Genomic DNA, 25,333 nt, shown 5'->3' with positions numbered 1-25,333 from the left:
TTATCTCACAATTTCAGCTTTTGTTTTTCTTTCCTTTCTGCATTAATACAGTATTGATAACATTGCTATGTTATATCATAATTAAATAATATTGTTGAAATTCCTTTGTCCCAATGTTCTACCACATTGCGATGTTCTATTGATGCTGGACAATTAAAACAACTAACTGCAAGAAGAAGCTCCTTTAAAATCTCTATCCTCCATGAAGGGGAAGCATGACACTTCAAAAATAGACAAGCCTGAAAAACACAATGCCAGTCTTCAGCCAACTTGATTCGCTCCAAGTTATATCAATAAGCAGTTGAAACCACTGGGCAGAGCAAAGATTATCAGCCATGACGACATTGCAATGATAGTACTGGAGGCTTGTTCTCCAAAATTGGTCACCCCCATCACCCACTGAGAGGAACCTCAAAGGGATCCCATCATGAATCTTTCAGGGTACAGTGCTGTAAAGACTGTCTTCCAATCAGAAGGGTTAGGCTGATATTGCTATTCCTTCACTGACACTGGAGCAACATTACAGAGTTTCTGGATCAGTGGTGCTGGAAGAGCACAGCAATTCAGGCAGCATCCGAGGACAGGCAAAATCGACGTTTCGGGCAAAAGCCCTTCATCAGGAATAAGTACCTTTCCAACAGCAGAGTGGGTGCATCTAGACCACTTGGAGTGCAGTGATTCAAGAAGGCACCTTACTACTATCTCCACAGGGGTAATTCAGGATGGTCTTTAAATTTTGGATCAGCCAATGACACCTGCACCCTGCGAGAGAAGTGAACTTAAAAGAAAGCTTTGATTTAAAACTAAGTTCAATGAGACAGAGTGTAATTAGTATCAAGAGAACTTTAATGTTGACCATCAGGTTCCTATGTCGTCACAAAGGTAGCATAGGCATTAGGCTGGCTCGGAAAACCGACACACACTTCATTTTATTCCCTCCTCCTAGTCTGTCTTCCCTGTGCCCAACACCTCCTATGTCTGAGTGTACACAAAAATATGAAAAGGAGAGAGAGAAACTGTAATCAGACAGTTCCATCAACCATCACCTTGCTCGATGATGTAATCTTGTGGACCAGCATCCCAAATCAAACGTATTGTTGACTTTGGGGGCAAGCCTATACATTGTCATCTCCCCTGAGAATAGACCAGGATAATCTAATCTCATAGCACTTCCTGTGTTACCTCTTGCTGGGTATAGAAGACGTTACGAGAGTGGACATTCTCTTTTTGTTGCTTATGTGACTCTTCGGTTGAACTGGAGTATTTGTCGTCAGTCTGTCAGGGATATAATTCCAGTTGCGTATGAACCTTCAAATAATGACATCATAATTTGATCCATTTGTATCTGTGTATTGTCATTTAATCACAAAACATGAAAACCAGAATCGCTTCCCCCCCTTCACCCTCATCTACTAATGAAAGTCTCTAGCACCAACTAACTGAGACAGAGCAGAGAGCAGCCCATGCTGTGACCCCAATGGTGTTGTCTTTGTTGTTCCCTCCACTCCTGGGGCAGGGTTAGTCACTGGGGTCAGATGTATTCCTGGATGTGTCATTGCACAAACAGCTATCGCATTCCACCCTGCCTCCACAGAGCCACCATTGATCATTCAAATTAGCCAACCCTGCAGCATTCACCTTACGATGCCATTCAGAAAGCAGGCCAGGAGGCAGAGATAGCATGGGCACCATTGCTTGTCTTTTTTTTTCTGGGCCTCTTTATTTCCTCCCATCTTTAACTCTCTTCTTCACATCCTTTGGAATTAGGGACAGGGGTCAAAATATTATTCCCCCTATCCCTGCACCGACATCATGCCCCTGACAAGTCTTGAGGGGTCTGGTTGAGATCTTCTTGAAGGCTACTTTTTGATTTTCATTGGCTAAATTTTCATTCTCACTCACTCAAATTATGAAGTGATGCTCACTTTTGAGCAACACCCTCGGTATTTTGCTGGTATATGGGATTTTGGACTCACACAGAAGCAGAGTCAGAAGAATTCATCAATACCCTCAATAATTATCAACATTCCATTAGATCTAATGCTGTAGCACACAATGAAAGCATCATAGGCCTCACATGAGCTTTAAAAAAAAGTCATAGTAATCTATATCTGGTACCATAAGCAAGATTTTTTTTCCTAATAAATGACACCGATCTACACACAATAGGCCATCATCTGAAACACCCCATCTACAGACTGTTGAGGCCACAGCTACTGTGTCTCCACTGCATATACACAAAGCTGGAAGATTTTAACCAGACAGTTACTGTCCTTTTCACTGCATCTTAGATTTCAGTCTCAGATTTAAGTTGAACAATTGACTCAGTGTTCAATATTGATAACTACATTGCATGTCACCCTATATAGTCACTCAAACATTTGCAGTCTTAAGATGGAGGTTACAAATTGCAAAGAATTCATTACCTCTTTGGTTTACTTTGATCATATTCAACTGAGTATTCCCGTGTTGATAGATTTCAAAGTATTCACTCTCTTTTGCAGCCTCTTTCTCCTCACAGCCTCACTTTGCAGCCTCCCTTCCTCCCCCTATACTCTTCCCTCCAGCTCCACCCTCCCGTACCACTATACCACTAGCCTCCTTTCCACTTTTAAGCCTCTCTATTCCACTCCATATTACAGTCTCCTTTCTTACTCACCATGGCAGTCTCTCTGTCCTCTCCTTGAAGCCTCTCATTACCTGCCCCACCCTCCCTAAATCCTCTCTCTTCCCCTCCCCACCCCTCTCACAGATGCTGTCTCTGTTCACAACCCAGTTGCAGTGCCTTCTCTCACTCTTGCTCACTCTACACCATCCATTCATCCCCTACATTCGCTGTTTTAGCTTTCAGCCACAAACACAAAAGGGAACCAGCCTGTGACTGCAGAAGCACCCCCTCAGAGACGCTGTCCAAAGCCTCATAGTAGAACTTTTCCATGTGATTGGAGACAGGAATATCCTCTGTCCTATGTGTTTTGGGTTCTACCATTTGGCCAATTAGCCCAAACCAGAGCTTCATAGAGCACAGGCCAGCAATTAGATGCAAGAGCATCCCACTTCCCAGGGCCTGTTGGAGAGTGAAGACTCATAATCCAACTGGACAATTTTTAACTGTCAGCCTGAATGTCATTTTGGTTCACCAGACATTTGCATTGTTATTAACTAAATTGTTCAATGACCTCTCTTTAAAAAGCACACATTTTGTTTTCTAATGGCTCACACAAGTGTTTCCTTTCAGGCTGCTTGTAGCTGTAACTTGTGGATTAGCCTATAATTTTGGAGACCAAAAGGCAAAGGTAATGTGATGGGAGTTTGATAATCCTGGGCCAAAGTCCTCAAGGTAGCAGTGTTGTTGACTGCTGTTTTTACTTCAAGTCCCATGATTGTATTTGGCCCAATTATACATATTTCAATCAAACTATTCAGACATGGTATATCAACCCTCTGGAATAGGTGGGATTGAACCCAGATCTTCTGGCTCAGACTTAGGGGCGCTACTACTGCACTCTTGACCTTACTGCATGGTTTCTGTGCTCCCATCAATCTCTGTGCTCTCATCAGTGTCTGTGCTCTCATCAGGAATCCTGAAGGGCTTATGCCCGTAACATTGACTCTCCTGCTCCACAGATGCTGCCCAACCTGCTGTGCTTTTCCAGCTCCACACTTTTCAACTCTGACTCTCCAGCATCTGCAGCCCTCACCTTCTCCTGATTCAGTGCCTTCCCATCTCTTCTCTGCACATGTACAAAATGGATTCTTACCTGTTGGCGGTTTCAATATTGGAGGTGGGATCAATGGTACAATGATGGGGACATTCCCATGATCCTTTGATCCAGCTGGCATTTCGGAAAGCCCGTTTCCTGCCGTCATTCCTGGAAAGCTTGCATTGGAGTTTGACGGTGAAGTAATGACACTTTCTTCAGATAATTTTAGTTTTGGCAAGGAGTTTTCTACAAATAAAGTGGAGAGAAAAGTAAAACATTATTAAACATTCATGTCCGTGGACAGTCATGAACATTCAAACTGTGGATCTTAATCAAAGGTTTGACTTGATAGAAGCTCAGCCACTACAGCAGCAGCTTCTTAGATTTTATGTGAAAAAATAATTTTGCTGAGTGCTTTCTTTTATTAGACATTTGAACAGACAGACTGACCTCGTAGCTTTTATTTCCCACTGTTTTAATTCAGTGTCTTGAATTACTTGGAACTGCAAGTGAAAAATAGGTTTTGCAAATACTTCCAAGTATATCCTTTCTTCAGTGCATCATTATTTAGGAGCAGGTTTAGAGTGAGGCATTTCTTTTTTTCATTTCCAGGATAATGCCATTGCTCATCCCTAATTGGCCAGATGGCAGTTGAGAGTCAATCACATTGCTATGAGTCTGGAGTCACATGTAGGCCAGATGATGGCAGTATCCTTCACTAGAGGACATTAGTGAACCAGACAATTGACCATGGTTCTGTGGTCATTATTAGTCTCTTAATTCCAGGTTCTTGCGATTGAAGTCAAATTCCATCATCTGCCATGGCAGGATTTGAACCGGAGTCCTCCTGGATTAACATCCAGCCATAATACCACTAGGCCATCACCTCCCCTTGAAGGTATAAAAGGGTCAAGTACAAATTTGCTGTAGGAGGACACAAATACCAAACAATACCACACTTAATAATCGTAGCTCAAGTTTTTGAGATCAATTTTCCTTTAAAGTAACATGGTAGAAGTCCTCCAAACTTTCATCTAAACCAAATTTTTACTGAGCATTGCATCTCAGCCCTAGCCATCATAGGAACTGGTCAGAAATGCCTCTTTTATCTTTTCATACCTTTTTATTATTATGTAGATTCAATAATGTTCATTCATTGCTTACTGTCCATCAAGTAATCTTCCATGCATGCAAACACATCAGCCCAAACATGGAAGTGGTCGTGGGTTTGGAATGATCATTGATGAATTTCTGCAGCGTACCTTGTAGCTGGTACACACTGCTTCTGGTAGTGAAGGGAGTGGATCAAGCCTCTGCACTCCAAGGTAACTCATCATATTTGACCCAGGTTTAGACCTTTCTAAGTGTAATGATGAAGCACCATATCAACATGTGGGTTGGCTTCATCTTGGGTGGAAAACTTCAGTTTTCAAGTCTTCCTTCCTGGTCTCCCAATTCTATGACATCCCCACCTGCCAGGATAGAAATTTTGGTTTGAAGCAACACATTGATACCAATTTAGAATGTTCCATACTTAGAAAAGCAGAAAATACTGCAGTTCAAGTTGCTTATACAAAAGCCTACCCATGGCTATTCTCATGGTTTTTTCTGGTCAAAGTGATTGCAATTTCACCTGTAAACTTTACCACTGTCCCAAGCCAAGATTATTAATATGCATCAGAATTAACTATTTTCCCAATAATAATAATATCACCGTGGATTTTCATTAATGAGGACATGGTAGAATTTGGTTTGATGAAATATTTTGAATGTCAAACATCCCAAATTTTCACTTGAAGTACAACATTCAATTTTGGGCTTTGAACTACAGGTGAATTTTGATTAGAATCATACCAGGATTTAAAGGATTAGATTATTGGCTGCTTGCATGAACTAGAACTTAGAAAGTTAAGAGGTGATCTAATTGAAGTCTTTAACATATATTCTATATGGTAGACATAGAGGCCATTTCTCTGCCTAGAGAACCCAGCACAAGTAGTTAGGAATAAAAGGCAGAAAGCCTCATGTCAAACAAAGAAAAGGGGAAATGTAGAACTGGCTTCAGTAACCATCAGCCCATTATAAGGTTAGAGGTGTGGCTGTACAATGTTCAGTGATCTTTGCAATTCCTCAGTGAATGGTGCATTTCTGTCAGGGTCCAATCACCTCTCTTTGACATTCAACAACATTATCATTGCTGCAACTGGCATTGTGAACACCTAGGGATCATTATTGCCCAGAAAGCCAACTGGACAAGCCCCATAAATACTGTGGATAACACAGCAGTCAGAGCTTGGATATTCTGTAATATGCGGTCGTTTCACCCACCCCAAAACCTCTTACCACCCCCAAAGTGCATGGCAGGTGTACAGCAGAGCTCCGAAGGCAAAAGTGAGGACTGCAGATGCTGGAAACTAGAGTTTAGACCAGAGTAGTGCTGGAAATGCACAGCAGGTCAGGCAGCATCCGAGGAGCAGGAATATTGACATTTCGGGCAATAGCCCTTCCTGATGAAGGGCTTTTGCCCAATATAGATCGATTTTCCTGCATCTCGGATGCTGCCTAACCTGCTGTGCTTTTCCAACACCACTCTGGTCTAAACTACATCAGAGCTCCTTCCACTGGTTGGATGAGCAAAGATCCAACAGCTTTCAGGAAGTTCAATCCTGCACAGGACAAAGCAGTTTGGGTGATTAGGAACACTTTCCATCTGGGTACTGCAGGTACACTGCAGCTGTGCAGGATCGATTTGGAGAAAAGACCATTGATCTGAGATGGTAACTCTCTATGTTTCCTCACAAGTGTCGCCAGATTTGCTGAGTATTTCCAGTAGTTCGGTTTTATTTATCCTAAAAATGGTTTCAATGGAATGAAAGCTATTCGAGTGATGACCATGTAAGAAGTGTAAATCCCATAAAAACTCATCAGGATCACTAATGTCATGTTAAAATCGTACAAGACGTTGGTTCGGCTGCATTTAGAATACTGTGTACAGTTCTGGTCGCCACATTATCAAAAGGATGTGGCCACTTTGGAGAGGGTGCAGAGAAGGTTTATGAGGATGTTGCCTGGGATGGAAGGTGCTAGGTATGAAGAGAGGTTGAGTAGGTTAGGTTTGTTTTCATTAAAAAAAAGGAGATTGAGGGGGGACCTGATTGAGGTTTACAAAATCATGAAGGGTATTGACAGGGTGGATAAAGACATGATTTTTCCCAGGGTGAAGGATTCAATAATGAGAGGTCACCCTTTCAAGGTGAGAGGTGGAAAGTTTAAGGGGGAGTACTTCACACAGAGGGTGGTGGGCATCTGGAACGCGTTGCCAGCAGAGGTAGTAGAGGCAGGCACGGTAGATTCATTTAAGATGCATCTGGACAGATGCATGAGTAGGTGGGGAGCAGAGGGATCCAGATGCTTAGGAATTGGGCGACAGGTTTAGACAGTAGATTTGGATCAGCTCAGGCTTGGAGGGCCGAAGGGCCTGTTCCTGGGATGTACATTTTCTTTGTTCTTGTTCTTTGTTCTAATGTCTTTAAAGAGGGAAATCCTTACCTAGTTTGGCTTACATGTGGCTCCAGCCCCACAGCAATATGATTATTTCTTAACTTGCACTGGCCAATTAGGAATGGGCAATAAATGCTAGCCTAGCCAGTGCCACCCACTCCATAAACGAAGTCTTGGTTGCATGACAACAATTTGGTACCTCCACAAAGTATTATTTGGACCTTGCATGCACCACATTTAATTGCAATTCCGAGTGAAATATTTGCAAGTTATCCTGCAAGTTTCGAATAATTTTGTCTTTAATTTCCTCCAGCCCCATACTTTGAGATATCTGCATTCATCTATTACTGGGCAAGTCATGAAGCCTGGCCTAATTGAACCATACATTTTAGTTTTGCTTCGGTTTGCCATGGTGATCACTGAATACGCTCACAAGAAACTCTTAACAAAAAAGCAGGGATCTTCATGACACACAAAAGAAAGTCATAAACAATATTACACTATACAAAAACTATTTGAAATGGTCTTATTAGAACTATTGGAAAGAAAGATTCAACCCTTTTAACCCCAACAACTGACAGGTGCTCAAACCTCAGTGAAAGGTCTTACTGGCTCCACACTAAAACTCCTTGTTTAACTGCCACAGCTGGAACTGATTTCCTTTTCCAAGTTCTGTACATTAATTCATAGCAATTTTCTATCATTAATGTCTCTTCCAGAGACCCTTAAACAAGCTGCTAATGCAATTCACTTACAACTGCACCTGGCCTCCCTGAATTCATGTCTTTCCTCTCTTATATCTCCCCAGTCTTCTGCTTTTGGGGTTTTCTCCGAAGCGACTCAGCTCTGACTGGTTTGGAACTGTAAAGGACCTCTTCTCTTCCACTGAGCCGTTTTCTATCTGAATGAAACACTTCAGGGCACCTCTCTCTGAGTTGTAAACCTCAAGGCAGCAAACACTTTAGCAATTACAATGCTTGGTAGTCATCAGCTAAAATCTTAGAAAACCTCATAGTTCGAAAATGATTTTGTGATCCCTTCAAAAAGGTCAGATCTTCACATGGAACCAAAAATGAATACATTACGAGTCTTCCTGACACTAGTCTTTTGAGAATCCAGTTGGAATTGATCCACATTCATAACCATACCTTCAGTTGCCCTGGACCTGAGCTTTAGAGCTCGAAGTTTCTCCCTGAATCTCATCACCAAGCCACCTTGCCTTCTTCCTTTAAAACATTCCTCAAGCCTTCCTCTCATTATTTACAATAATACTTTATGTGGCTTCACATCTAATTTTGCCTCATAACATTTTATAGCCAGAGATTAGATTACTTACAGTGTGAAAACAGGCCCTTCGGCCCAACAAGTCCACACTGACCTGCCGACTCAGACCCATTCCTCTACATTTCACCCCTTCACCTAACACTACGTGCAATTTAGCATGGCCAATTCACCTAACCTGCACATTTTTGGACTGTGGGAGGAAACCGGAGCACCCGGAGGAAACCCACGCAGACACTGGGAGAATGTGCAAACCCCACACAGTCAGTCGCCTGAGGCGGGAATTGAACCTGGGCCTCTGGTGTTGTGAGGCAACAGTGCTAACCACTGTGCCACCATGCTGCCCTTTTTTACATATGAAAAGGTGCTGTATAAGTTGTGGTTATTTTTTGATCATTTATCATAGCATTCAGTAAAACAAAGAATTGTTCAAATTCATAACTGGACAATGGATTTGACTTGTATATAGAAGGCCAGATTAAAAGCTGAATTATTGATGCAGAGAGATGACTTTAGGAACAAAATATTCCTGGAAAAGTCAAGAATTGGATCACCAGATAAATAAATGTCTTTAGAAGTGCCATCTATAATAATCATAGAATCATGGAATTCTGACAGTGCAAAAGCAGGGCACTTGCCCCATTGAGTCCATACTGACCCTTCAAAAAGCATCCTACCCATAACCCAACCCGCTACCCTATTCCTGTAACCCTGCATTTCCCATTGCTATTTCACCTAGCATGCGCATCCTTGGACACTGAAAGCAACTTAGTGTGGCCAGTCCATCTAGCCTGTATATCAGTAGATTATGGGAATAAGTAACTTGTAGTAGTACCCAGAGGGATCCCACACTGACACGGGGAAAACGCGCAAACTCTACACAGACAGCTGCCCAGGGCTGGAATCAAACCTAGCTCCCTGGCATGGAGAGTCAGCAGCGCTAACCACTGAGCCACTGTGCTGCCCATAATCAGGAGGCAGTTACATACCTGCACTTGAGCCACCTTGTTATCGCTGAAGGTGCTATTTGGAACTAAGTTCTACTCATGGATTAATCACCCTCTTCTGCATTCATGTGAATAAAGTCAAGGGTGTCTACTGTGTCCTCAGCTCTTTGGCAGCATTACTCTCACACTACCAACATTCTGTCCTGCTTAAACTCTCAGAAATGACTGAGATCTGCACACATTATTAACAGTTGAATTAAATTAAATGCTTTTTTTCCTTGTTCCTGTTCTGCTAAGATTTACTAAGAAGAAATTTCTTGAATTGAAACAAGTGAATAATGCTGCCAAAGTTAATAATAAGGATGAGAAACAAATAAATATCAGCTACAGATTAGAACCTATTAAGCAAGGATTGGAAAGACACAGAGACTTCCATTAATTCCGTTCACAAAGTATGATACACCAATAAAATAATGAACAGGAGGTAGATTATGTACAGTAAAGAGTTAACTCCGGAGCATGTACCTAATAATCTATGACAATGATAATATCATGGTCACATGATGATGATGATGATGATGATGAAGATGAGACGTTCCACAACCCCCATTGGGGGTTATGGAACCCAAACCACTCACTACTGTAATGTGAATTCAAGTCCCATATCAGGAATTAAAAACTGACCTGATAGCAACAATTAAACCATTGTCAAAACATCCATATGGCTCAGTAATGTCCTTTAGGAAAGAAAAATCTGTCTTGTTCATCTGCTCTGGCAGGTGACCTGGTTCAAATCCACAGCAATGTGTTGACTGTTAAATTCCCTCTGAAATAGTTACAGCTCAATGGTTAGCTATGCTAACTGCTCCAAATGCTGAAAAAATTAAATGAAACTGGACAGATTACCTGGCTTTGACCACACACACACACACACTCTAATTTTTGCACCCACATCCACTACTCCCTCAGGAAGTTCATTCCACACGTGAACCACCCCCTGTGTAAAAATTCGTCCCTCATGTCTTTTTTAAACCTCTTTCCTCTCATGAAATCCCCCATCCTAGGGAAAAGACAGCTACCATTATCTATATTCCTTATTCATTTATAAATTTCTATCAGGGTACCTCTCAACCTCCTACGCTCCAGTGAATAAAGTCCCAGCCTATCCAACTTTTCTTTATAACTCAAACCCTCCATATCCTGCAACATCCTGGTAAATCTCTTCTGAACCCTCTCCAGCTTGATAATATCCTTCCTAAAACTGGGACCAGAACGGGACACAGTATTCCAATGTCCTGTACAACCTCAATATGTTTTCCCAACTCCTATACTCAAAGGACTGAGCAATGAAGGCAAGTGAGTCAAATGCCTTCTTAACCAGGTAAAAACAATGACTGCAGATGCTGGAAACCAGATTCTGGATCAGTGGTGCTGGAAGAGCACAGCAATTCAGGCAGCCTATCGCTTACTGCAAATACAGCTTGGCCTGCAAGTAGTCCTGTGGTATGGTTTCACCAGGTTGTTACCTAATTTTTAGCTATGCCCGGTGCTGCTCCGAACATGCCTTCTTCCTTCTGTCCTCGGATGCTGCCTGAATTGCTGTGCTCTTCCAGCACCACTGCCTTCTTAACCACCCTATCTATATGTGATGCAAACTTCAAAGAATTATATACTTGAACCCCTAGGTTTTCTGTTCTACAACACTACCCAAAGTCCCACCATTAATTGTATAAGCCCTACCCTTGTTTGTTTTACCAAAATGCAATACCTTCCATTTATCCAGATTGAACTCCATCTGCCATTTTTTAGCCCATTGACCCATTTGATCAAGGTCCTTTAGTAATCAAAGAAAGATTTCTTCACCGTCTACTGTACCACCAATTTTGGTATTGTCAGCAAACTTACTAACCATGCCTTCTATATTGTCATCCAAATTATTGATGTAAATAACAAACAACAGTCGAACAACAGACTGACATGGTGATGATCACAGCATCAATGTCCCAAACACCTATCATCCTTGAATAAGTCCTGTCCTACCTGCAGGACAGACACAGCAGAGGGCAGCACAGTGATATACAGTCAAGAGGGAGTTGCCCTCAGACTCTGGCCTCATGAAGTCTCACATATCAGATCAAACTTGGGCAAGTAAATCTCCTGCTGATTGCCTGGAACACCACTTGGAGGAAGCACTAAGGTTGGCAAAGACACAAAGTCCAATCTGGGTGGAGGGGTCTTAATGTCCCTCACAAACAGTAGCTAAATGGCACCGTTCAGTGGCACAGTGACTCAATGGTTAGCACTGCTGCCCCACAGCACCAGAGTCCTGCGTTCAATTCCAGCTCTGGCGACTGTCTCTGTGGAGTTTGCACATTCTCCCCATGTCTGTGTGGGTTTCCTCCAGGTGCTCCAGTTTCCTCCCACAGCCCCCCATTTGTGCAGGTTAGGTGGATTGACCATGCTAAATTACCCATAGTGTTCAAGGATTTGCAGTCTAGTTGATTAGGCATGGGAAATACAGAATTAAATGGATAGGGTAAGGAGTGGGTCTGGGTGGGATGCTCTTAGGAGGGTTGGTGTGGACCCAATGGCCAAATGGCCTGCTTCCACTCTGTAGGGATTCTAGGATTTCTACTGACTAAGCTGATGGTGCCTTAAATGATAAAGCTGATTGACTGGGTCTACAGCAAGTGACGAGGGGAAAAACATACTTGCCCTTGTCTTCACCCTCCACCTGCAGCAGACATAGCTGTTGGTCACATTATCAATAAGAGTGATCACCACACAGCTCTCTTGAAGACATTGTCACTGTATGGAAACTATCCACCATCATAAATGGAATAGACTTCACGCAACTCAAAAAATGGGCACCCATAACGTACTGTGAGCCATCAGCTACAGCAGAACAGTAGTCAACCAAACTCTGTAACCTCACAGCCCAGCATGTCCTCCACTCTCCCCTTACCATTAAACCAGGGGATCAATGCTGGCTCAGCGAAGTAAGGAAGAAGGCATGTTAGGAGCAGCACCGGGCATAGCTAAAAATTAGGTAACAACCTGGTGAAACCATACCACAGGACTACTTGCAGGCCAAGCTGTATTTGCAGTAAGCGATAGGCAGAGCTAAGCGATTCCACAACCAATAAGCTCTGCATGCCGGTACATCCAATCATGAACTCACTGGAGGAGGAGGCTGCCTGAGGATACCAGCATCACAGCTGCCAGCCTTCAGCTCATCTGCTTCACTCTGATGATATCGAGAAATGGTTGAAGGCATCTGATATGGGAAAGGCTATTGTTTCTGATGACTTTATAGTATTATTACTGAAGGCTTGTATTCCAGAACTAGCTGTATTCCCAGATGGAGCGAGTATAGCTAAAATGCTAGCATTTGTTCTACGTGGGAAATTGCCCAGGTATAACCTATACAGAAAAAGGTTATCCTACCTCGATAGGATCTACATAAACACCAACTGGCCACCAAAAGACATGACCCATGATCACGAGTTTCCATACATTCAGACAAAGAAGAACACCACTTTGACTGGGACAACACACACATCCTAGGACAGACGAAACAAAGACATGCCCAAGAATTCTTAGAGGCATGGCATGCTAACCAGAACTCCATCAATAAACACATTGATTTAGATCCTATCTACCTTCCCTTGAAAAAAAGAATTGGAAGTGACATCACCCACCTTAAGAAACCAAGACCTATAAATAGAGAGATGGGACATACCAACAGCACTTCACACCAGAAACACTCACTGAAAATGTTACTAGTATGGTGGCGAAATGTCTGAAAACAAATTTTCCAGCTCAGCGAGCTAACTTAGGTACTTAATTATGTATAATGGCTAAAGTAATACTTACAAAAAGTAGTTTAATTCAAACATGGATTATTTAGATTAGAAATAATTTTTCAGAATAAGTAGAAATTTTTCAGGGGACCAAGTTTGTTCATTCTAGTGAAAACAACATCACAATTGGCTTCTCAATTGAATGTGGATTCAAAGCGATAGCGACTAACCGAGCAAAAAAGCAGATGGATTAAAAATCCACTAACAGCATAAAGCGCTTTTCTTTAAAATATGCTGACCTGAAACAAAACAGGCCTTCAAAAAAAATGAGGCTTGGGTGATTTGTTTAGTTTACAATATTAGCAAGACAACACACAAATGTGTCTAATCTTTCAGTCTTCAAACATTTAACCAGAGGAGGTTAAGGTTCATCCAAGACTGGGTGTCGATCAGTCTTCGTTCTATGATATTCTCTATTCTGGAAGTTGTGGACATAATCAATATATTTAAGACTGAGGGAGACAGATTTTCGGTCTTTCAGAGATCCTTCCAATAGCCTTCTGATCAGATTCAGACCACCCAACTGCCTTCTTGACTTGACCAGACGTGACCTCCACCTAACCAGATCCTACTCCGACCATCCTATGAGCCTTCAGCAACCTCTCCAACAGCCACTTATACATCAGACTCCCAAACTATCTCACTAATCAGACCAAACGTGTAGTCTACCAGTCAAGTACATCCATCTTATCCCCCCATCCCAACTAAACTACCCCCTCCAATCAACCAATGCCCCATTCCGACCATTCGACTGGACCCTTGACTGTTTGATTAACTCCTTGACCAACAAACCAACCAATCCCCTTTCCAGATCTATGTAGTCTCACTCCAGACTAGATCCAGGTGTCACTGCCCCCACCCTCAGCCAGACCAGATTCACCAATTATCCATCCTGACCAAATTCATCTATGATTCCCATTGACCAAACACATTTATGCTATAATGTAGAATTATTTCATTGATGATTGTAGGAGTTCAAAACCGTGCAGTATTTCTATTTCCAAGGTATAACGTTTTCACCTTTTTGTTCTGATATGAAAGGTGCTACAGATTGTCACCATAACTTTAACAATGGCTCTAAAAGGATTACTCAATTTGCTTAAAGTTGTTTCTTCTTAAGATGCATTATGTATGTATTCCACTACAAATGTAAATAAGGACTCACATAGTGTAAACTATGTGGGAGCCAAGGTAACTTGGCAAGTTGGATCCAAAATTGGCTTACTGGCAGGAGACAGAGGGTAGTGGTAGAAGACTGTTAGTGTGACCGGAGCCTGGTGTGCAGTGGTGTACCACAGGGATCATTGCTGTGTATCTTATTGTTTGTGAGATGGATGAGAATATAGGGATTTGATAAGTTAGTTTGCGGATGACACAAGATTAACCGCTGGTTAATAGTGAGGAGGAAGGGTACAAGAGCATGCAGATATATTGGTCAGATGGGGAGGTCAGTTGCAGGTGGAATTCAGCCCTGATAAAGGTGAGGTGATGCACTATGGAAGAAGTAGCAGGACAAGGGAGTCCTCAATGAACAGTAGGACAGCCTGTAGCACAGATAAACTGAGGGATCATGGGATCATTGTGCACAGAGCCCTGAAGGCAGATGGACAGGTTAAAAAGGCAGTTAAGGCAGCAGACAGGACACTGTCTTTCATAACCATCATTTGGAGGTGCTGGTGTTGGACTGGGGCGGACAAAGTTAAAAATCACACAGCACCAGTTTATAGTCCAACAGGTTTATTTGGAAACACTAGCTTTTGAAGTGCTGCTTCTTCATCAGGTGGTTGTGAAGCAGGACCACAACACACAGATTTATCTAGGTTTATTATTTCAGTTGCATGACACTGTAACCTCTTGCTATAAATTCTGTGTCTTAAGGTCCTGCTTCACAACCACCCAATGAAGAAGCAGTGCTTCGAAAGCTAATGTTTCCAAATAAACCTGTTGGACTATAACCTGGTGCTGTGTGATTTTTAACTTTAATCGTCATGGCAGAGAATATAAGAGTAGGGAGATTATTTTGAAGCTTTGCAGAACTTTGGTTAGGCCACATCTGGAGTACTGTGTACAGTTCTGGTCATTGTATTATAGGAAGGATGTGTTGCATTGGAAAGGGTGCAAAGGAGATTCACCAGGATGTTGCCTGCAATGGAGCAGTTCAGCTACGAAGAGAGGCTGGATAATCTCGGGTTGTTTTCTTTAGAGCAGAGAAAGCAGGAGGCAGACCTGCTTGAGGTGTATAAGATTACAAGAGGCATGTAAAGGTGGATAGTGAGCAGCTGTTGAAAAGTCAATAATACAGGGGCATGATTCTAAGGTGAAGGGCAGGATGTTTAGACAGTATTTAAGGAAAACGTTTTCATCCAGAGGGTAGTAGGAATCTGGAATGCACTGCCTGGGAGGGAACTTCACCACCTTTAAAAAATATTTGGAGAAACCCTTGAAATATCATAACGCTCAAGGCTAGGGGTCATTTCCTGGCACAATGGCTCAGTGGTTAGCGCTGCTGCCTCACAATGCCAGGGACCTGGGTTTGATTCCAGCCTCAGGTGACTGTTCTCCCTGTGTCTGCGTAGGTTTCCTCTGGGTGCTCTGGTTTCCTCCCACAGTTCAAAGATGTGCAAGTTAGATTAATTGGACATGCTAAATTACCCATAGTGTTCAGGGATGTGTAGGTAGATGCATTAGTCAGGGGTAAATGTAGATTAATACGTGAGGGGAATGGGTCTGGATGGGATACCCTTCAGAGAATTGGTGTGTGCTTGTTGGGCCAAATGGCCTACTTCCACACTGTAGGGATTCTATGTCGGACCACTGTAGATTTAAAGTAGTTTTTGTCAGTTCAGACATGATGAGCCAAATGGCCTCTTCTGTACTATAAGATTTTATTTGCCAGGAAAGCTGGAGGGATCAGCCTCTCAGCGATGAGAAAACAAACAGAACCATGATGGAGGGAAAATGTGTCAGATTTCCAACATGGTGAAGAGATCAAATTAGGGCTAAAGACACGAATGATGATATTTTTATTATTCACAAGGTTATGCTTTGAAAATGTCCATAAACATGGATAGGAAAAGTTTAGAGGGATATGGGCCAAATGCAGGCAAATGGGACTGTTTTATTTTAAGAGACCTAGTCGGCATGGACCTGTTAGGCCGAAGGGTCTGTTTCCATGCTCTATGACTTAAAGAGACATATGCTCAATGGAGTTTGAAATCAAGTGATTTTCGGAATATGTGAGGAAGAGTTGCAGTGGAAAAGATACCAATAGAACTTGTCCTGCTATACAGACAATTACAAAACAATCATGGACAGTAGAGATAATCACTTTGACGGAGTACACATTTAAGGTAAAGAAGTTAAAATTGTGGTAGGAGGCTCAAAGAAAATGTTATGAAGAGCATTTTTAAAAATATATAATATGCAACACTTTTCCATTAGTTAAACACAGGTGACAAAGACCATTTAATCTGTTTTATCTTATCCAGCTGACAGCTAAAATAAAAATTCCTTTCAGCACAGCACACGAACAGCTTCTGAATAACTACAGTCACCACTACCTTGCATGGAAATCTATTTCAAGTATTGATTGTCAATAAATTCTTTCTGCTGCTAATCCCATATTCACTCTGTCTTTTGTCTTGTGGCCATGACTTCTTATTCATTCTGGTCAATAATTCATTGAGCATTATATAGCTCAATGGGTCCCCTCTCAGTCATTTTATGAGCAAAGTGTTTGTGCTAGCACACTGAAAACAATTTCGACAGTATCTTACTTTCTGTTCTTTCCCCATAGCCCTGCAATATTTTCCTTTTTAAGAGGCGTTCCAATTCCATTCTTTCAAAGCTAAAGTGCAAAACCCAGTCTTCTCGCTTAGAAACATTGTGACAGAAGTAAATTGTTGACTCATCAACCCCGGTCCTCTATTCAATGACATCATTGTGAGGTTGCAAACCAACTTCATTTGCCTCCCTTTACTCCATTCCCTTTAACACCAGAAGTCTTGGACTAGGGGGCACTGCTTAAAAATGAGGGATCACTCTTTTAGGATGGAGATGAAGAATTTTTTTTTATATTTAAACAGGTTGTGCAATGTTAGAACTCTCTGCCTCAGAAGTATTCAATAGAGGTGGGGCCATTGGATATTTTTAAGACAGAGCTAGATTAAATTTCCTATCTATGGTTATTGGGAGTAGATGGGAACATGGAATTTGGAACACAAACAGGGCATGGTGGAGCAGTCCAAGGGACTGAATAGCCTACTGCTCCCATTTCTAAGGTTCAGATCACTTAGATTCAAATTTAACAAGTGCATAAGGTTACATAGGCACTGAAACAGGCAACTTCTCCCAAGTAGTCCAGCTTGGCATTTATGCTGAAGCATACTCCTCCCACCATTTTCATTGAAATCTACTGTTGTAGCGGTGTATCCCCACCTCCCTTATGTATTTGCCCAGTTCTCCCTTAATTGCATCTATGCTATTTGCTTCAACTAATTACTGCGCTAGCTATTGTATAAAATAATTGTTCTGAAAGGGCTACGTTGCAGATTGGACTAGGGTCCGCCCAATCTGATGATGTCACAGTCTTGTTTAGGGAGCCAAGGAATCTAGCTCTAGGTTCAGATGGAGTCCAGCAGGTCATCCCTGGTTCCAGTTCAAAGTGCTGATAACTTGCCGAAGTAACTTGCACCTATTGTTATCATGCAATAAACTATATATTGTTAATACCTCAACGGCATTTATAACTTTGTATCCAGAACTACATGTCATATTCTAAGTGTGGTCAAAACAAATTTGATACCAATTCAGCGAAACTTTACCAACTATCAATTCTGTGACTTACTTTTAAAATGACCTTTCTAACCCATGGCCCAACTATTTTTATTCAGACAGCACTTTGTTTCTCTACCGCATTTATTTTTGTTGAACTTCATTTGCTAATTATGCACCCAAACAAATTTATTAACAGCCTCCTTTGATTTCATAGAATTCTATAATCCCTACAGTGTGGAAACAGGCCCTTCGGCCCAACAGGTCCACGCTGACACTCTGAAGAGCAACTCACCCAGACCCCTGCCTTATTATCCAACATTTACCCCTGACTAATGTACCTAACCTACAAATCCCTGAACAATATGGTCAATTTAGCAAGGCCAATTCACCTGCACATCTTTGCATTGTGGGAGGAAACCGCAGCACCTGGAGAAAACCCCCGCAGACACGGGGAGGAAACCCCCGCAGACACGGGGAGAATGTGCAAACATCACACCGAGAGTCACCACAGACTAGAATTGAACCTGGGTCCCTGGTGTTGAGAGGCAGCAGTGCTAACCACTGAGCCACCGGGCCACCCCAAGAAATGCAGGCTCAACCAGGATAATTTGTTGAATCCTCCTCAATACTGACTATACACGCCACCCTGACCACAAATTAAAAATATTTCACAAATTCAGAAAAATGTTTTTCTTGGTGATATAAAGTTGAGACTAACAGTGGTCCCAGCACTTATCTCTGTAGAACAACACTTTCTATCTTCCGCCACTTCACTTCCATTCTCTGTTTTTGACCCATTTTGTCACTCGCCTTGTGTCATGAGCTTCATTTGTCTATTATGAAGCAACTTATTGAAGATCTTTTGAAATGGCAGATAAGTAAAGCCTACTGCTCTAAAACATAATAACTAGGAGCAGCAGTAGGCAATGTGATCCCATGAGCCCACTCTGCCATTTGATACTGGCTGATATCTTCCTGGCCTCGACTTTCCTACACGCTCTCCATAACTCCTTAACCCATTACGAGTTAAAAATCTGTCTATCTTCTCCTTAAATTTACTCAATGTTGCAGCATTCACCAGGCTCTGGAAAAGCGAATTCTCTCCAGCCTTGGAGAGAAGTGATTTCTCTTCCTCTGTTTTAAATCTGCTCCCTCTCACCCTAAAGCTAACATTAATATTCATTACTCTCTTCAGACTTCCTCAAAGAAAAAGGCAGTAAGGCCAATCTAGCAAGATGCTCCCCTTTGAACAGCAGGATGACCATTTCTTGCTGTCTATCCTATGTAACTGATTTATTTCTGAGATTCTTCTAAAATATATTTTGATTGGGTTATTCAATCCATCCTTTTCTTTACCTTAAATGCATCTAACTGCACTCCTCTGCTATCTATGATCTTTACGTATACTTCTTTCCAACCATCAATTGTTCCATTATATCTTTAGTAATATTAATGTTTAGTTTGCTCTTTCCTTCTTTCAGAATATATTTTTCTTCTACTCTCATAGATCGAACTGGCTCGAGGAGCTGAATAGTATCTGTTATGCTGAACTACTGCACGGATCACAATTCTCCCTAAAATAGGAGAACCTTTTCATGCCCCTGAAATTAATTTAATCTATCGTTTGGAATATTTTTGTTTCTCATAACACAAAATTGAAGTGCATAAAGTAGGAAGCAGTGTTTTGCATTGTTCGTGTATGTGCTGCTGGGGAAAACACTCCCAAAGGACAAGTAGAACCTATGAATATCCCATAAATGTGCCAACAGCTTGTCAGCAAAAAGGTTGTGCTAACCTTTGGAATGGAGAAGCTGTTAGATATCAGGTAGATGATTATTTGTCTACATCAGTTCTGGATTCAGCCTGAATCAGTTCTGGATTCAGCCTGAGATTGCTTTGTGTTGGAGTTCCACAAACATGCAGTTAGATTAATAACAATGAAATAAAGAGAACATTGCATTTCACTTGTATCTTTCATGAACAGAGGATATCTCAAAGTGTATGACAGCCAATAAGGAACTTTTACAACGTAGTCACTGTCATAATGTGGGAATCGCAACAGATAAGTTACATATAGCAAGTCAAGCACCCACAAAACATTTATTCTCTTTATTTGTTCACAGAAAGTCCATTTTGACTGTCTGTCTCTAATAGCCATGGAGAAGCTGGTGGTGAACCCACCTTGAACTGTTGCAGTCCATGTCATTTTGCTACTTTGGTGGAGATAGTTAACTGAGACTAACTAATTATAGCCAGCCTGTCCAAGTGATCAGCCTCATCACTATCATTCGTAGCCTTAATATCGAATGTCATTCGCCCGTTGAGCAGCAATCTAATCCAGTTATGATTAACTCCTGTTGCACCCATTGGGGTTTGCACAAATTCATTGACTGTCATCAGACTATGACATAGACTTCTAACTGCCACAGCATGCAGCGGTTTAGTTTAGCCCATTACAGAAACATTATATTTAGACATCACTAATGGCTCAGCCAGCGTATTAGCTTATTGTTGTTGGAAGGACACCAAAAACATCCATTAATGGTACTTTAGGTCAGTGAGGGTATCATTCTAATTGCTCCAAAATTCTCCTCTTATCTCAATACTGTTGTTGACAAGGGGAAAAAAAGTCAACACCAGACAAAAACAAAAGGAAATAAAAAATCATTTGACTAAAAGAAATGTCTTTTGCATTTATCTTGGTGTCCTATATAGGATTATAGAATGAATTGCTTTTTTCTGTGCTATAGACAATGTGTTGATTTCATGCCAACTCTCTGCAAGTGCAATTCAGCTGAACCAAATCCTCTGCATTTCTCCCATAGCCCTGCAAATCTTTAAGAAAATCATCCAATTCCCTTTGAAAGCAATGATTGAATTCACGTTCACCACTCTTTTGGGCAGTGCATTCCCAATCCTTCCCACTCACTGCATGAGAAGGCTATTCCTCAGGCTGCTATGGTTTCTTTTGCCAAGCACTTTAAATCCTGTCCCCTTTAGCTCTTGACCTTCCTGTCAATGGGAACAGTTTCTCCATAAATGCTGCGTTCAGGCCATACATGATTTTAAACATCTTTAATGAATATCCTTTTCAAAGAACAACTCCAGCCTCTCTCAAACAAGGACAAAATATTATGAATGCTGAAAGTCTGAAATTAAAACAGGAAACGCCAGAAATATTCTGCAGGTCTGAAACCAGCTTAGGGGAGAGAAAAACAAAGTTGATGTGTCAGCTTCAAAATTTGTTAGAAATTTAACAGATTTAAGCAGGTGAAAAAGATGGGAGGTAGGGCAAGGCAGACAAGAATAGAACAGAAGGTCTATGATAGAATGGAATACAGGACAGTTTAACTTATAAAACATTCCATGCTAAGAAAGTTAATGGGGTGGTATTAATACTAGAATTAATAAAGAATGATTTGTCCAAGGGTGTACATCAATGGCAGAATAAGGAACAGCTGTGATTGAAGACAAGAAATGCTGAAAAAACATGATGAAGGAATTGAGTAGCCTCAGATGATAAATTCAATGTTGAGCACAGAAGCTATAAAATTTCTAACTAAAAGATATTGTGCATCTCGTTTCATCAATCAATGTGGCACTTGACAATCTTTAGGACTTAACACTGAGTCCAGGAAAATCAGATTGTTAACCCTGTCCTCTATCTTTATTTTCATGGTTTTCTCTTTTAGAAATAGCCAATCACTATTCTGGCATTCACACCTAGTCTGGGAAAATCTTTTGTTTCTTTACTTGTTTTATTGACAGCTTTATGAGCATTTAATAAGATTAAAGGTTTGAAGAGGTTTTGAATGATACTTTTTAAAAGTTCTTTCACAGGATGTGGGTATTTATGGCAAGGCCAGCATTTGTTCTCCCTCTCGAAATGTCCTTGAGGTGGGCAGTGGTTATCTACTGTAGTAAATGCATTAGCGTTCATGAGTTCTGCGGATACTGCTTGAGTAGATTAGATACAGTGTGGAAACAGGCCCTTCAGCCACACCAACCCACCGAAGCGCAACCCACCCAGACCCCATTTTCCTACATTTACCCCTTCACCTAACACTACGGGCAATTTAGCATGGCCTATTCATCTAACCTGCACATTTTTGGAGGAAACCGGAGCACCCGGAGGAAACCTACGCAGACACGAGGAGAGCGTGCATACTCCATACAGTCAGTCACCTGAGGCGGGAACTGAACCCGGGTCTCTGGCGCTGTGAGGCAGCAGTGCCAACCACTGTGCCACCGCCCACCAGTAGGTATTGATGGTGCATAGATTCATCAAGAGAACATGAGAGTATTGAGGAACGTATGAGTGGATGAGGCAGTGGGGTTTTGTGGTCTAGAAGTTATGAATAAAACTGGGCCAATGTCACATGGGTGGAATGGCCATACATCGTGTTAGCCAAGGCATCCATCTGCCTCAGTTCACAGCCTGGCCCATCACTATCCTTTTAGTAGTACAGTATATTTCTAAATTTTGCCTCAAAGTCAGCAAGTTTTGAAATCATTGTCTGTATACCAAAGTCTAATTCATTAATACATTCCTGGAAAAAGACACATTGTGTCAAAGCATTCTCAGGGAGGTGATGACCTAGTGGTATTATCACGAGACTAATAACCAGAAACTGAACTAATGTTCTGGAGCAAATCTCATCATGGCAGATGGTGGAATTTAAGTTCAATAAAAATTTGAAATTAAGAGTCTCAAGATGACAATGAAACTGTTATCACCTGTTGGAATAGTTTATCTGGTTCACTAATGCCCTTTCGGGAAGGAAACTGCTATTCTAACCTGGCCTATCTTCATGTGATCCAGACCCACAGCAATGTGGTTGACTCTTAACTGCCCACTGGGAAATGCTGGCCTGGCCAATGATGCCCACTTAGAGTCATAGAGTCACAGATTTTCACACAGAGGGTGGTGCATGTGTGGAATGAGCTGCTAAAGGAAGTAGTGGAGGCTGGTACAATTACAACTTTTAAAAGGCATCTTGATGGGTATATGAATAGGAAGGGTTTGGAGGGATATGGGCCAAGTGCTGGCAAATGGGTCTAGATTAGTTTAGGTTATCTGGTCAGCATGGATGAGTTCTATCCAACCCGTCCATGCCGACCAGATAACCTAACCTAATCTAGTCCCATTTGCCAGCACTTGGCCCATATCCCTCCAAACCCTTCCTATTCATATACCCATCAAGATGCTTTTTAAAAGTTGTAATTGTACCAGCCTCCACCACTTCCTCTGCAGCTCATTCCATACACACACCATCCTCTGTGTGAAAAAGTTGTCCCTTTTAAATGTTTCCCCTCTCACCCTAAATCTATGACCTCTAGTTCTGGACTCACTCATCCCAAGGAAAAGATATTGTATTTACCCTATCCATGACCCTCATGATTTTATAAACCTCTGTAAGGTCACCCCGCAGCCTCCAATGCTCCAGGGAAAACAGCCCCAGCCTGTTCAACTCTGTAGCTCAAATCCTCCAACCCTGGCAACTCCCATGAAAAACTTAAAAAATGGATTTTCATCTTGCGCCTATCACCACAATTTGCAACTAACGTCAAAATAAAGGGAAAAATAACTGTGAGCCTCACTGACAATCTTGAATTCAATGTCAGTATAATTCTTAACACACTTAGAATTATTTTGTAAATATTGTCCAATTGTAGAACCACATCTAATGTTGAACATGGCATTTTGTCAGCACAGCTGATTGAGTACAGTCAGTACTTTGCCAGTTGCAATGCTTTTTTTAAAATTAATTAATTCACAGGATGTGGGCATTGCTGGTTAGATCCATCCCGAATCACTCAGAGGGCAGTTAACAGTCAATCACACAGCAGTAAGTCTGCAATCACATGGAGGCCAGACCAGCTCAGTTTCTTTCCCTAAAGGAATTTAGCAAACCTGATGGGTTTTTCCTGACAATTGGTAATGGATTCACGGTCATCATCAGACTCTTATTCCAGGTTTCTTTCTTTGGATTCAAATTCAACCATCTGCTGTAGTGGGATTCAAACCCGGGTCCCCAGAACATGACCTGGGATATCTGGATTGACAGTCCAGTGATAATACCACGAGGCTATCACCTTCCCTTTGGGATGTACAGCCTGTGTACCTGGCACACACATGCACTGACATTTGTCTAGCATAATTCCTCATTTGTATGATAGGCAGGGGCTGTTTTAGCTGGACTGCAGTGTCCTGTTACTGGGCAGCACCACTCACGCTACAAGTGCACAGCAGCACTGCAAAGAAACTGGCTTTACCTGTTGCTCAAACTTTATCTGAAGTAGATCGATGTGCAGACAGTACTTACATATACTGAAAGCCACACATATCAATAGGCAGAGCCTTGTTCTTTACAGACATTTAAAAAAAAATGTTCATGCACTGCAACCCATTTTAACTCAAAAAAACAAGTGACAGCCATTCTCTGACTTATTTCTCAGGTTAGCGACAACCTGCCGAAATTTAAACAAAGTTTTTCAGTTAACTGTCAGTTATCACCTAACTCATACATTCTCCAGGGCAATACCTGTACCATTCAGAGACAACTTGCCAACCAATCAGCACCCTCTTCAAAGGCAGTATAAAAGGCTCTATTTCTTCTCTGTTGGATTTTTTTTAACAATGAAAGCAAGGCAAAAAATGTAACAAAATATTTTTTTCAAAAACATTCAGGTTGTATACTCCTAAATATTAAACTCATACAAACAAATTTGAACCTCTATGGAACTCCTCTGTATACCTTCCTCCAGTTGAAGAAACATCATTCACCACTATTCTGTTTCCTGTTACGTGGCCAAATTGGGATCCTTTTATTGCACAAGCTTTAACTTTGCTAATAAGCTTATTATGTGGCACTTTATCAAGTCCATGTGCACCACATCTACCTGCGACTCCACTTTCAAGGAGCTATGAACCTGCACTCCAAGGTCTCTTTGTTCAGCAACACTCCCTAGGACCTTACCATTAAGTGTATAAGTCCTGCTAAGATTTGGTTTCGCAAAATACAGCACCTCGTATTTATCTGAATTAAACTCCATCTGCCACTTCTCAGCCCATGAGCCCTTCTGGTCAAGATCCTGTTGTAATCTGAGGTTTACCCTCTTCGCTGTCCACTACACCTCCAATTTTGGTGTCATCTGCAAACTTACTAACCATACTTCTTATGCTCGCATCCAAATCATTTATGTAAATGACAAAATGTAGAGGGCCCAGCACCGATCCTTGTGGCACTCCATTGGTCAC

The 25,333-nt window shown here is 41.6% G+C and overlaps 1 protein-coding gene across 8 annotated transcripts in view; it reads right to left on the bottom strand.

Moving 5' to 3' along the window:
• The window catches only part of sobpa (sine oculis binding protein homolog (Drosophila) a), a 356,343-nt gene that overhangs the window by 202,642 nt on the left and 128,368 nt on the right, over positions 1 to 25,333 (bottom strand). For 7 of the 8 annotated variants that reach the window (XM_043687068.1, XM_043687067.1, XM_043687069.1 and 4 more), the window contains exon 3: positions 3,762 to 3,950. In XM_043687068.1, coding sequence (XP_043543003.1) covers positions 3,762 to 3,950 — 189 coding nt within the window. Of the gene's footprint in view, positions 1 to 3,761; positions 3,951 to 5,060; positions 5,065 to 12,856; positions 12,868 to 25,333 lie in introns of those variants that run through there. The other variant, XM_043687073.1, reaches the window with a different exon arrangement.

Source organism: Chiloscyllium plagiosum, chromosome 3 (genome assembly GCF_004010195.1).
Source record: "Chiloscyllium plagiosum isolate BGI_BamShark_2017 chromosome 3, ASM401019v2, whole genome shotgun sequence".
In the NCBI taxonomy this organism is placed as follows: Eukaryota; Metazoa; Chordata; class Chondrichthyes; order Orectolobiformes; family Hemiscylliidae; genus Chiloscyllium; species Chiloscyllium plagiosum.
The sequence above is the reverse complement of the archived record's forward strand: the minus strand, read 5'-3'. Positions and strand labels throughout refer to the sequence as shown.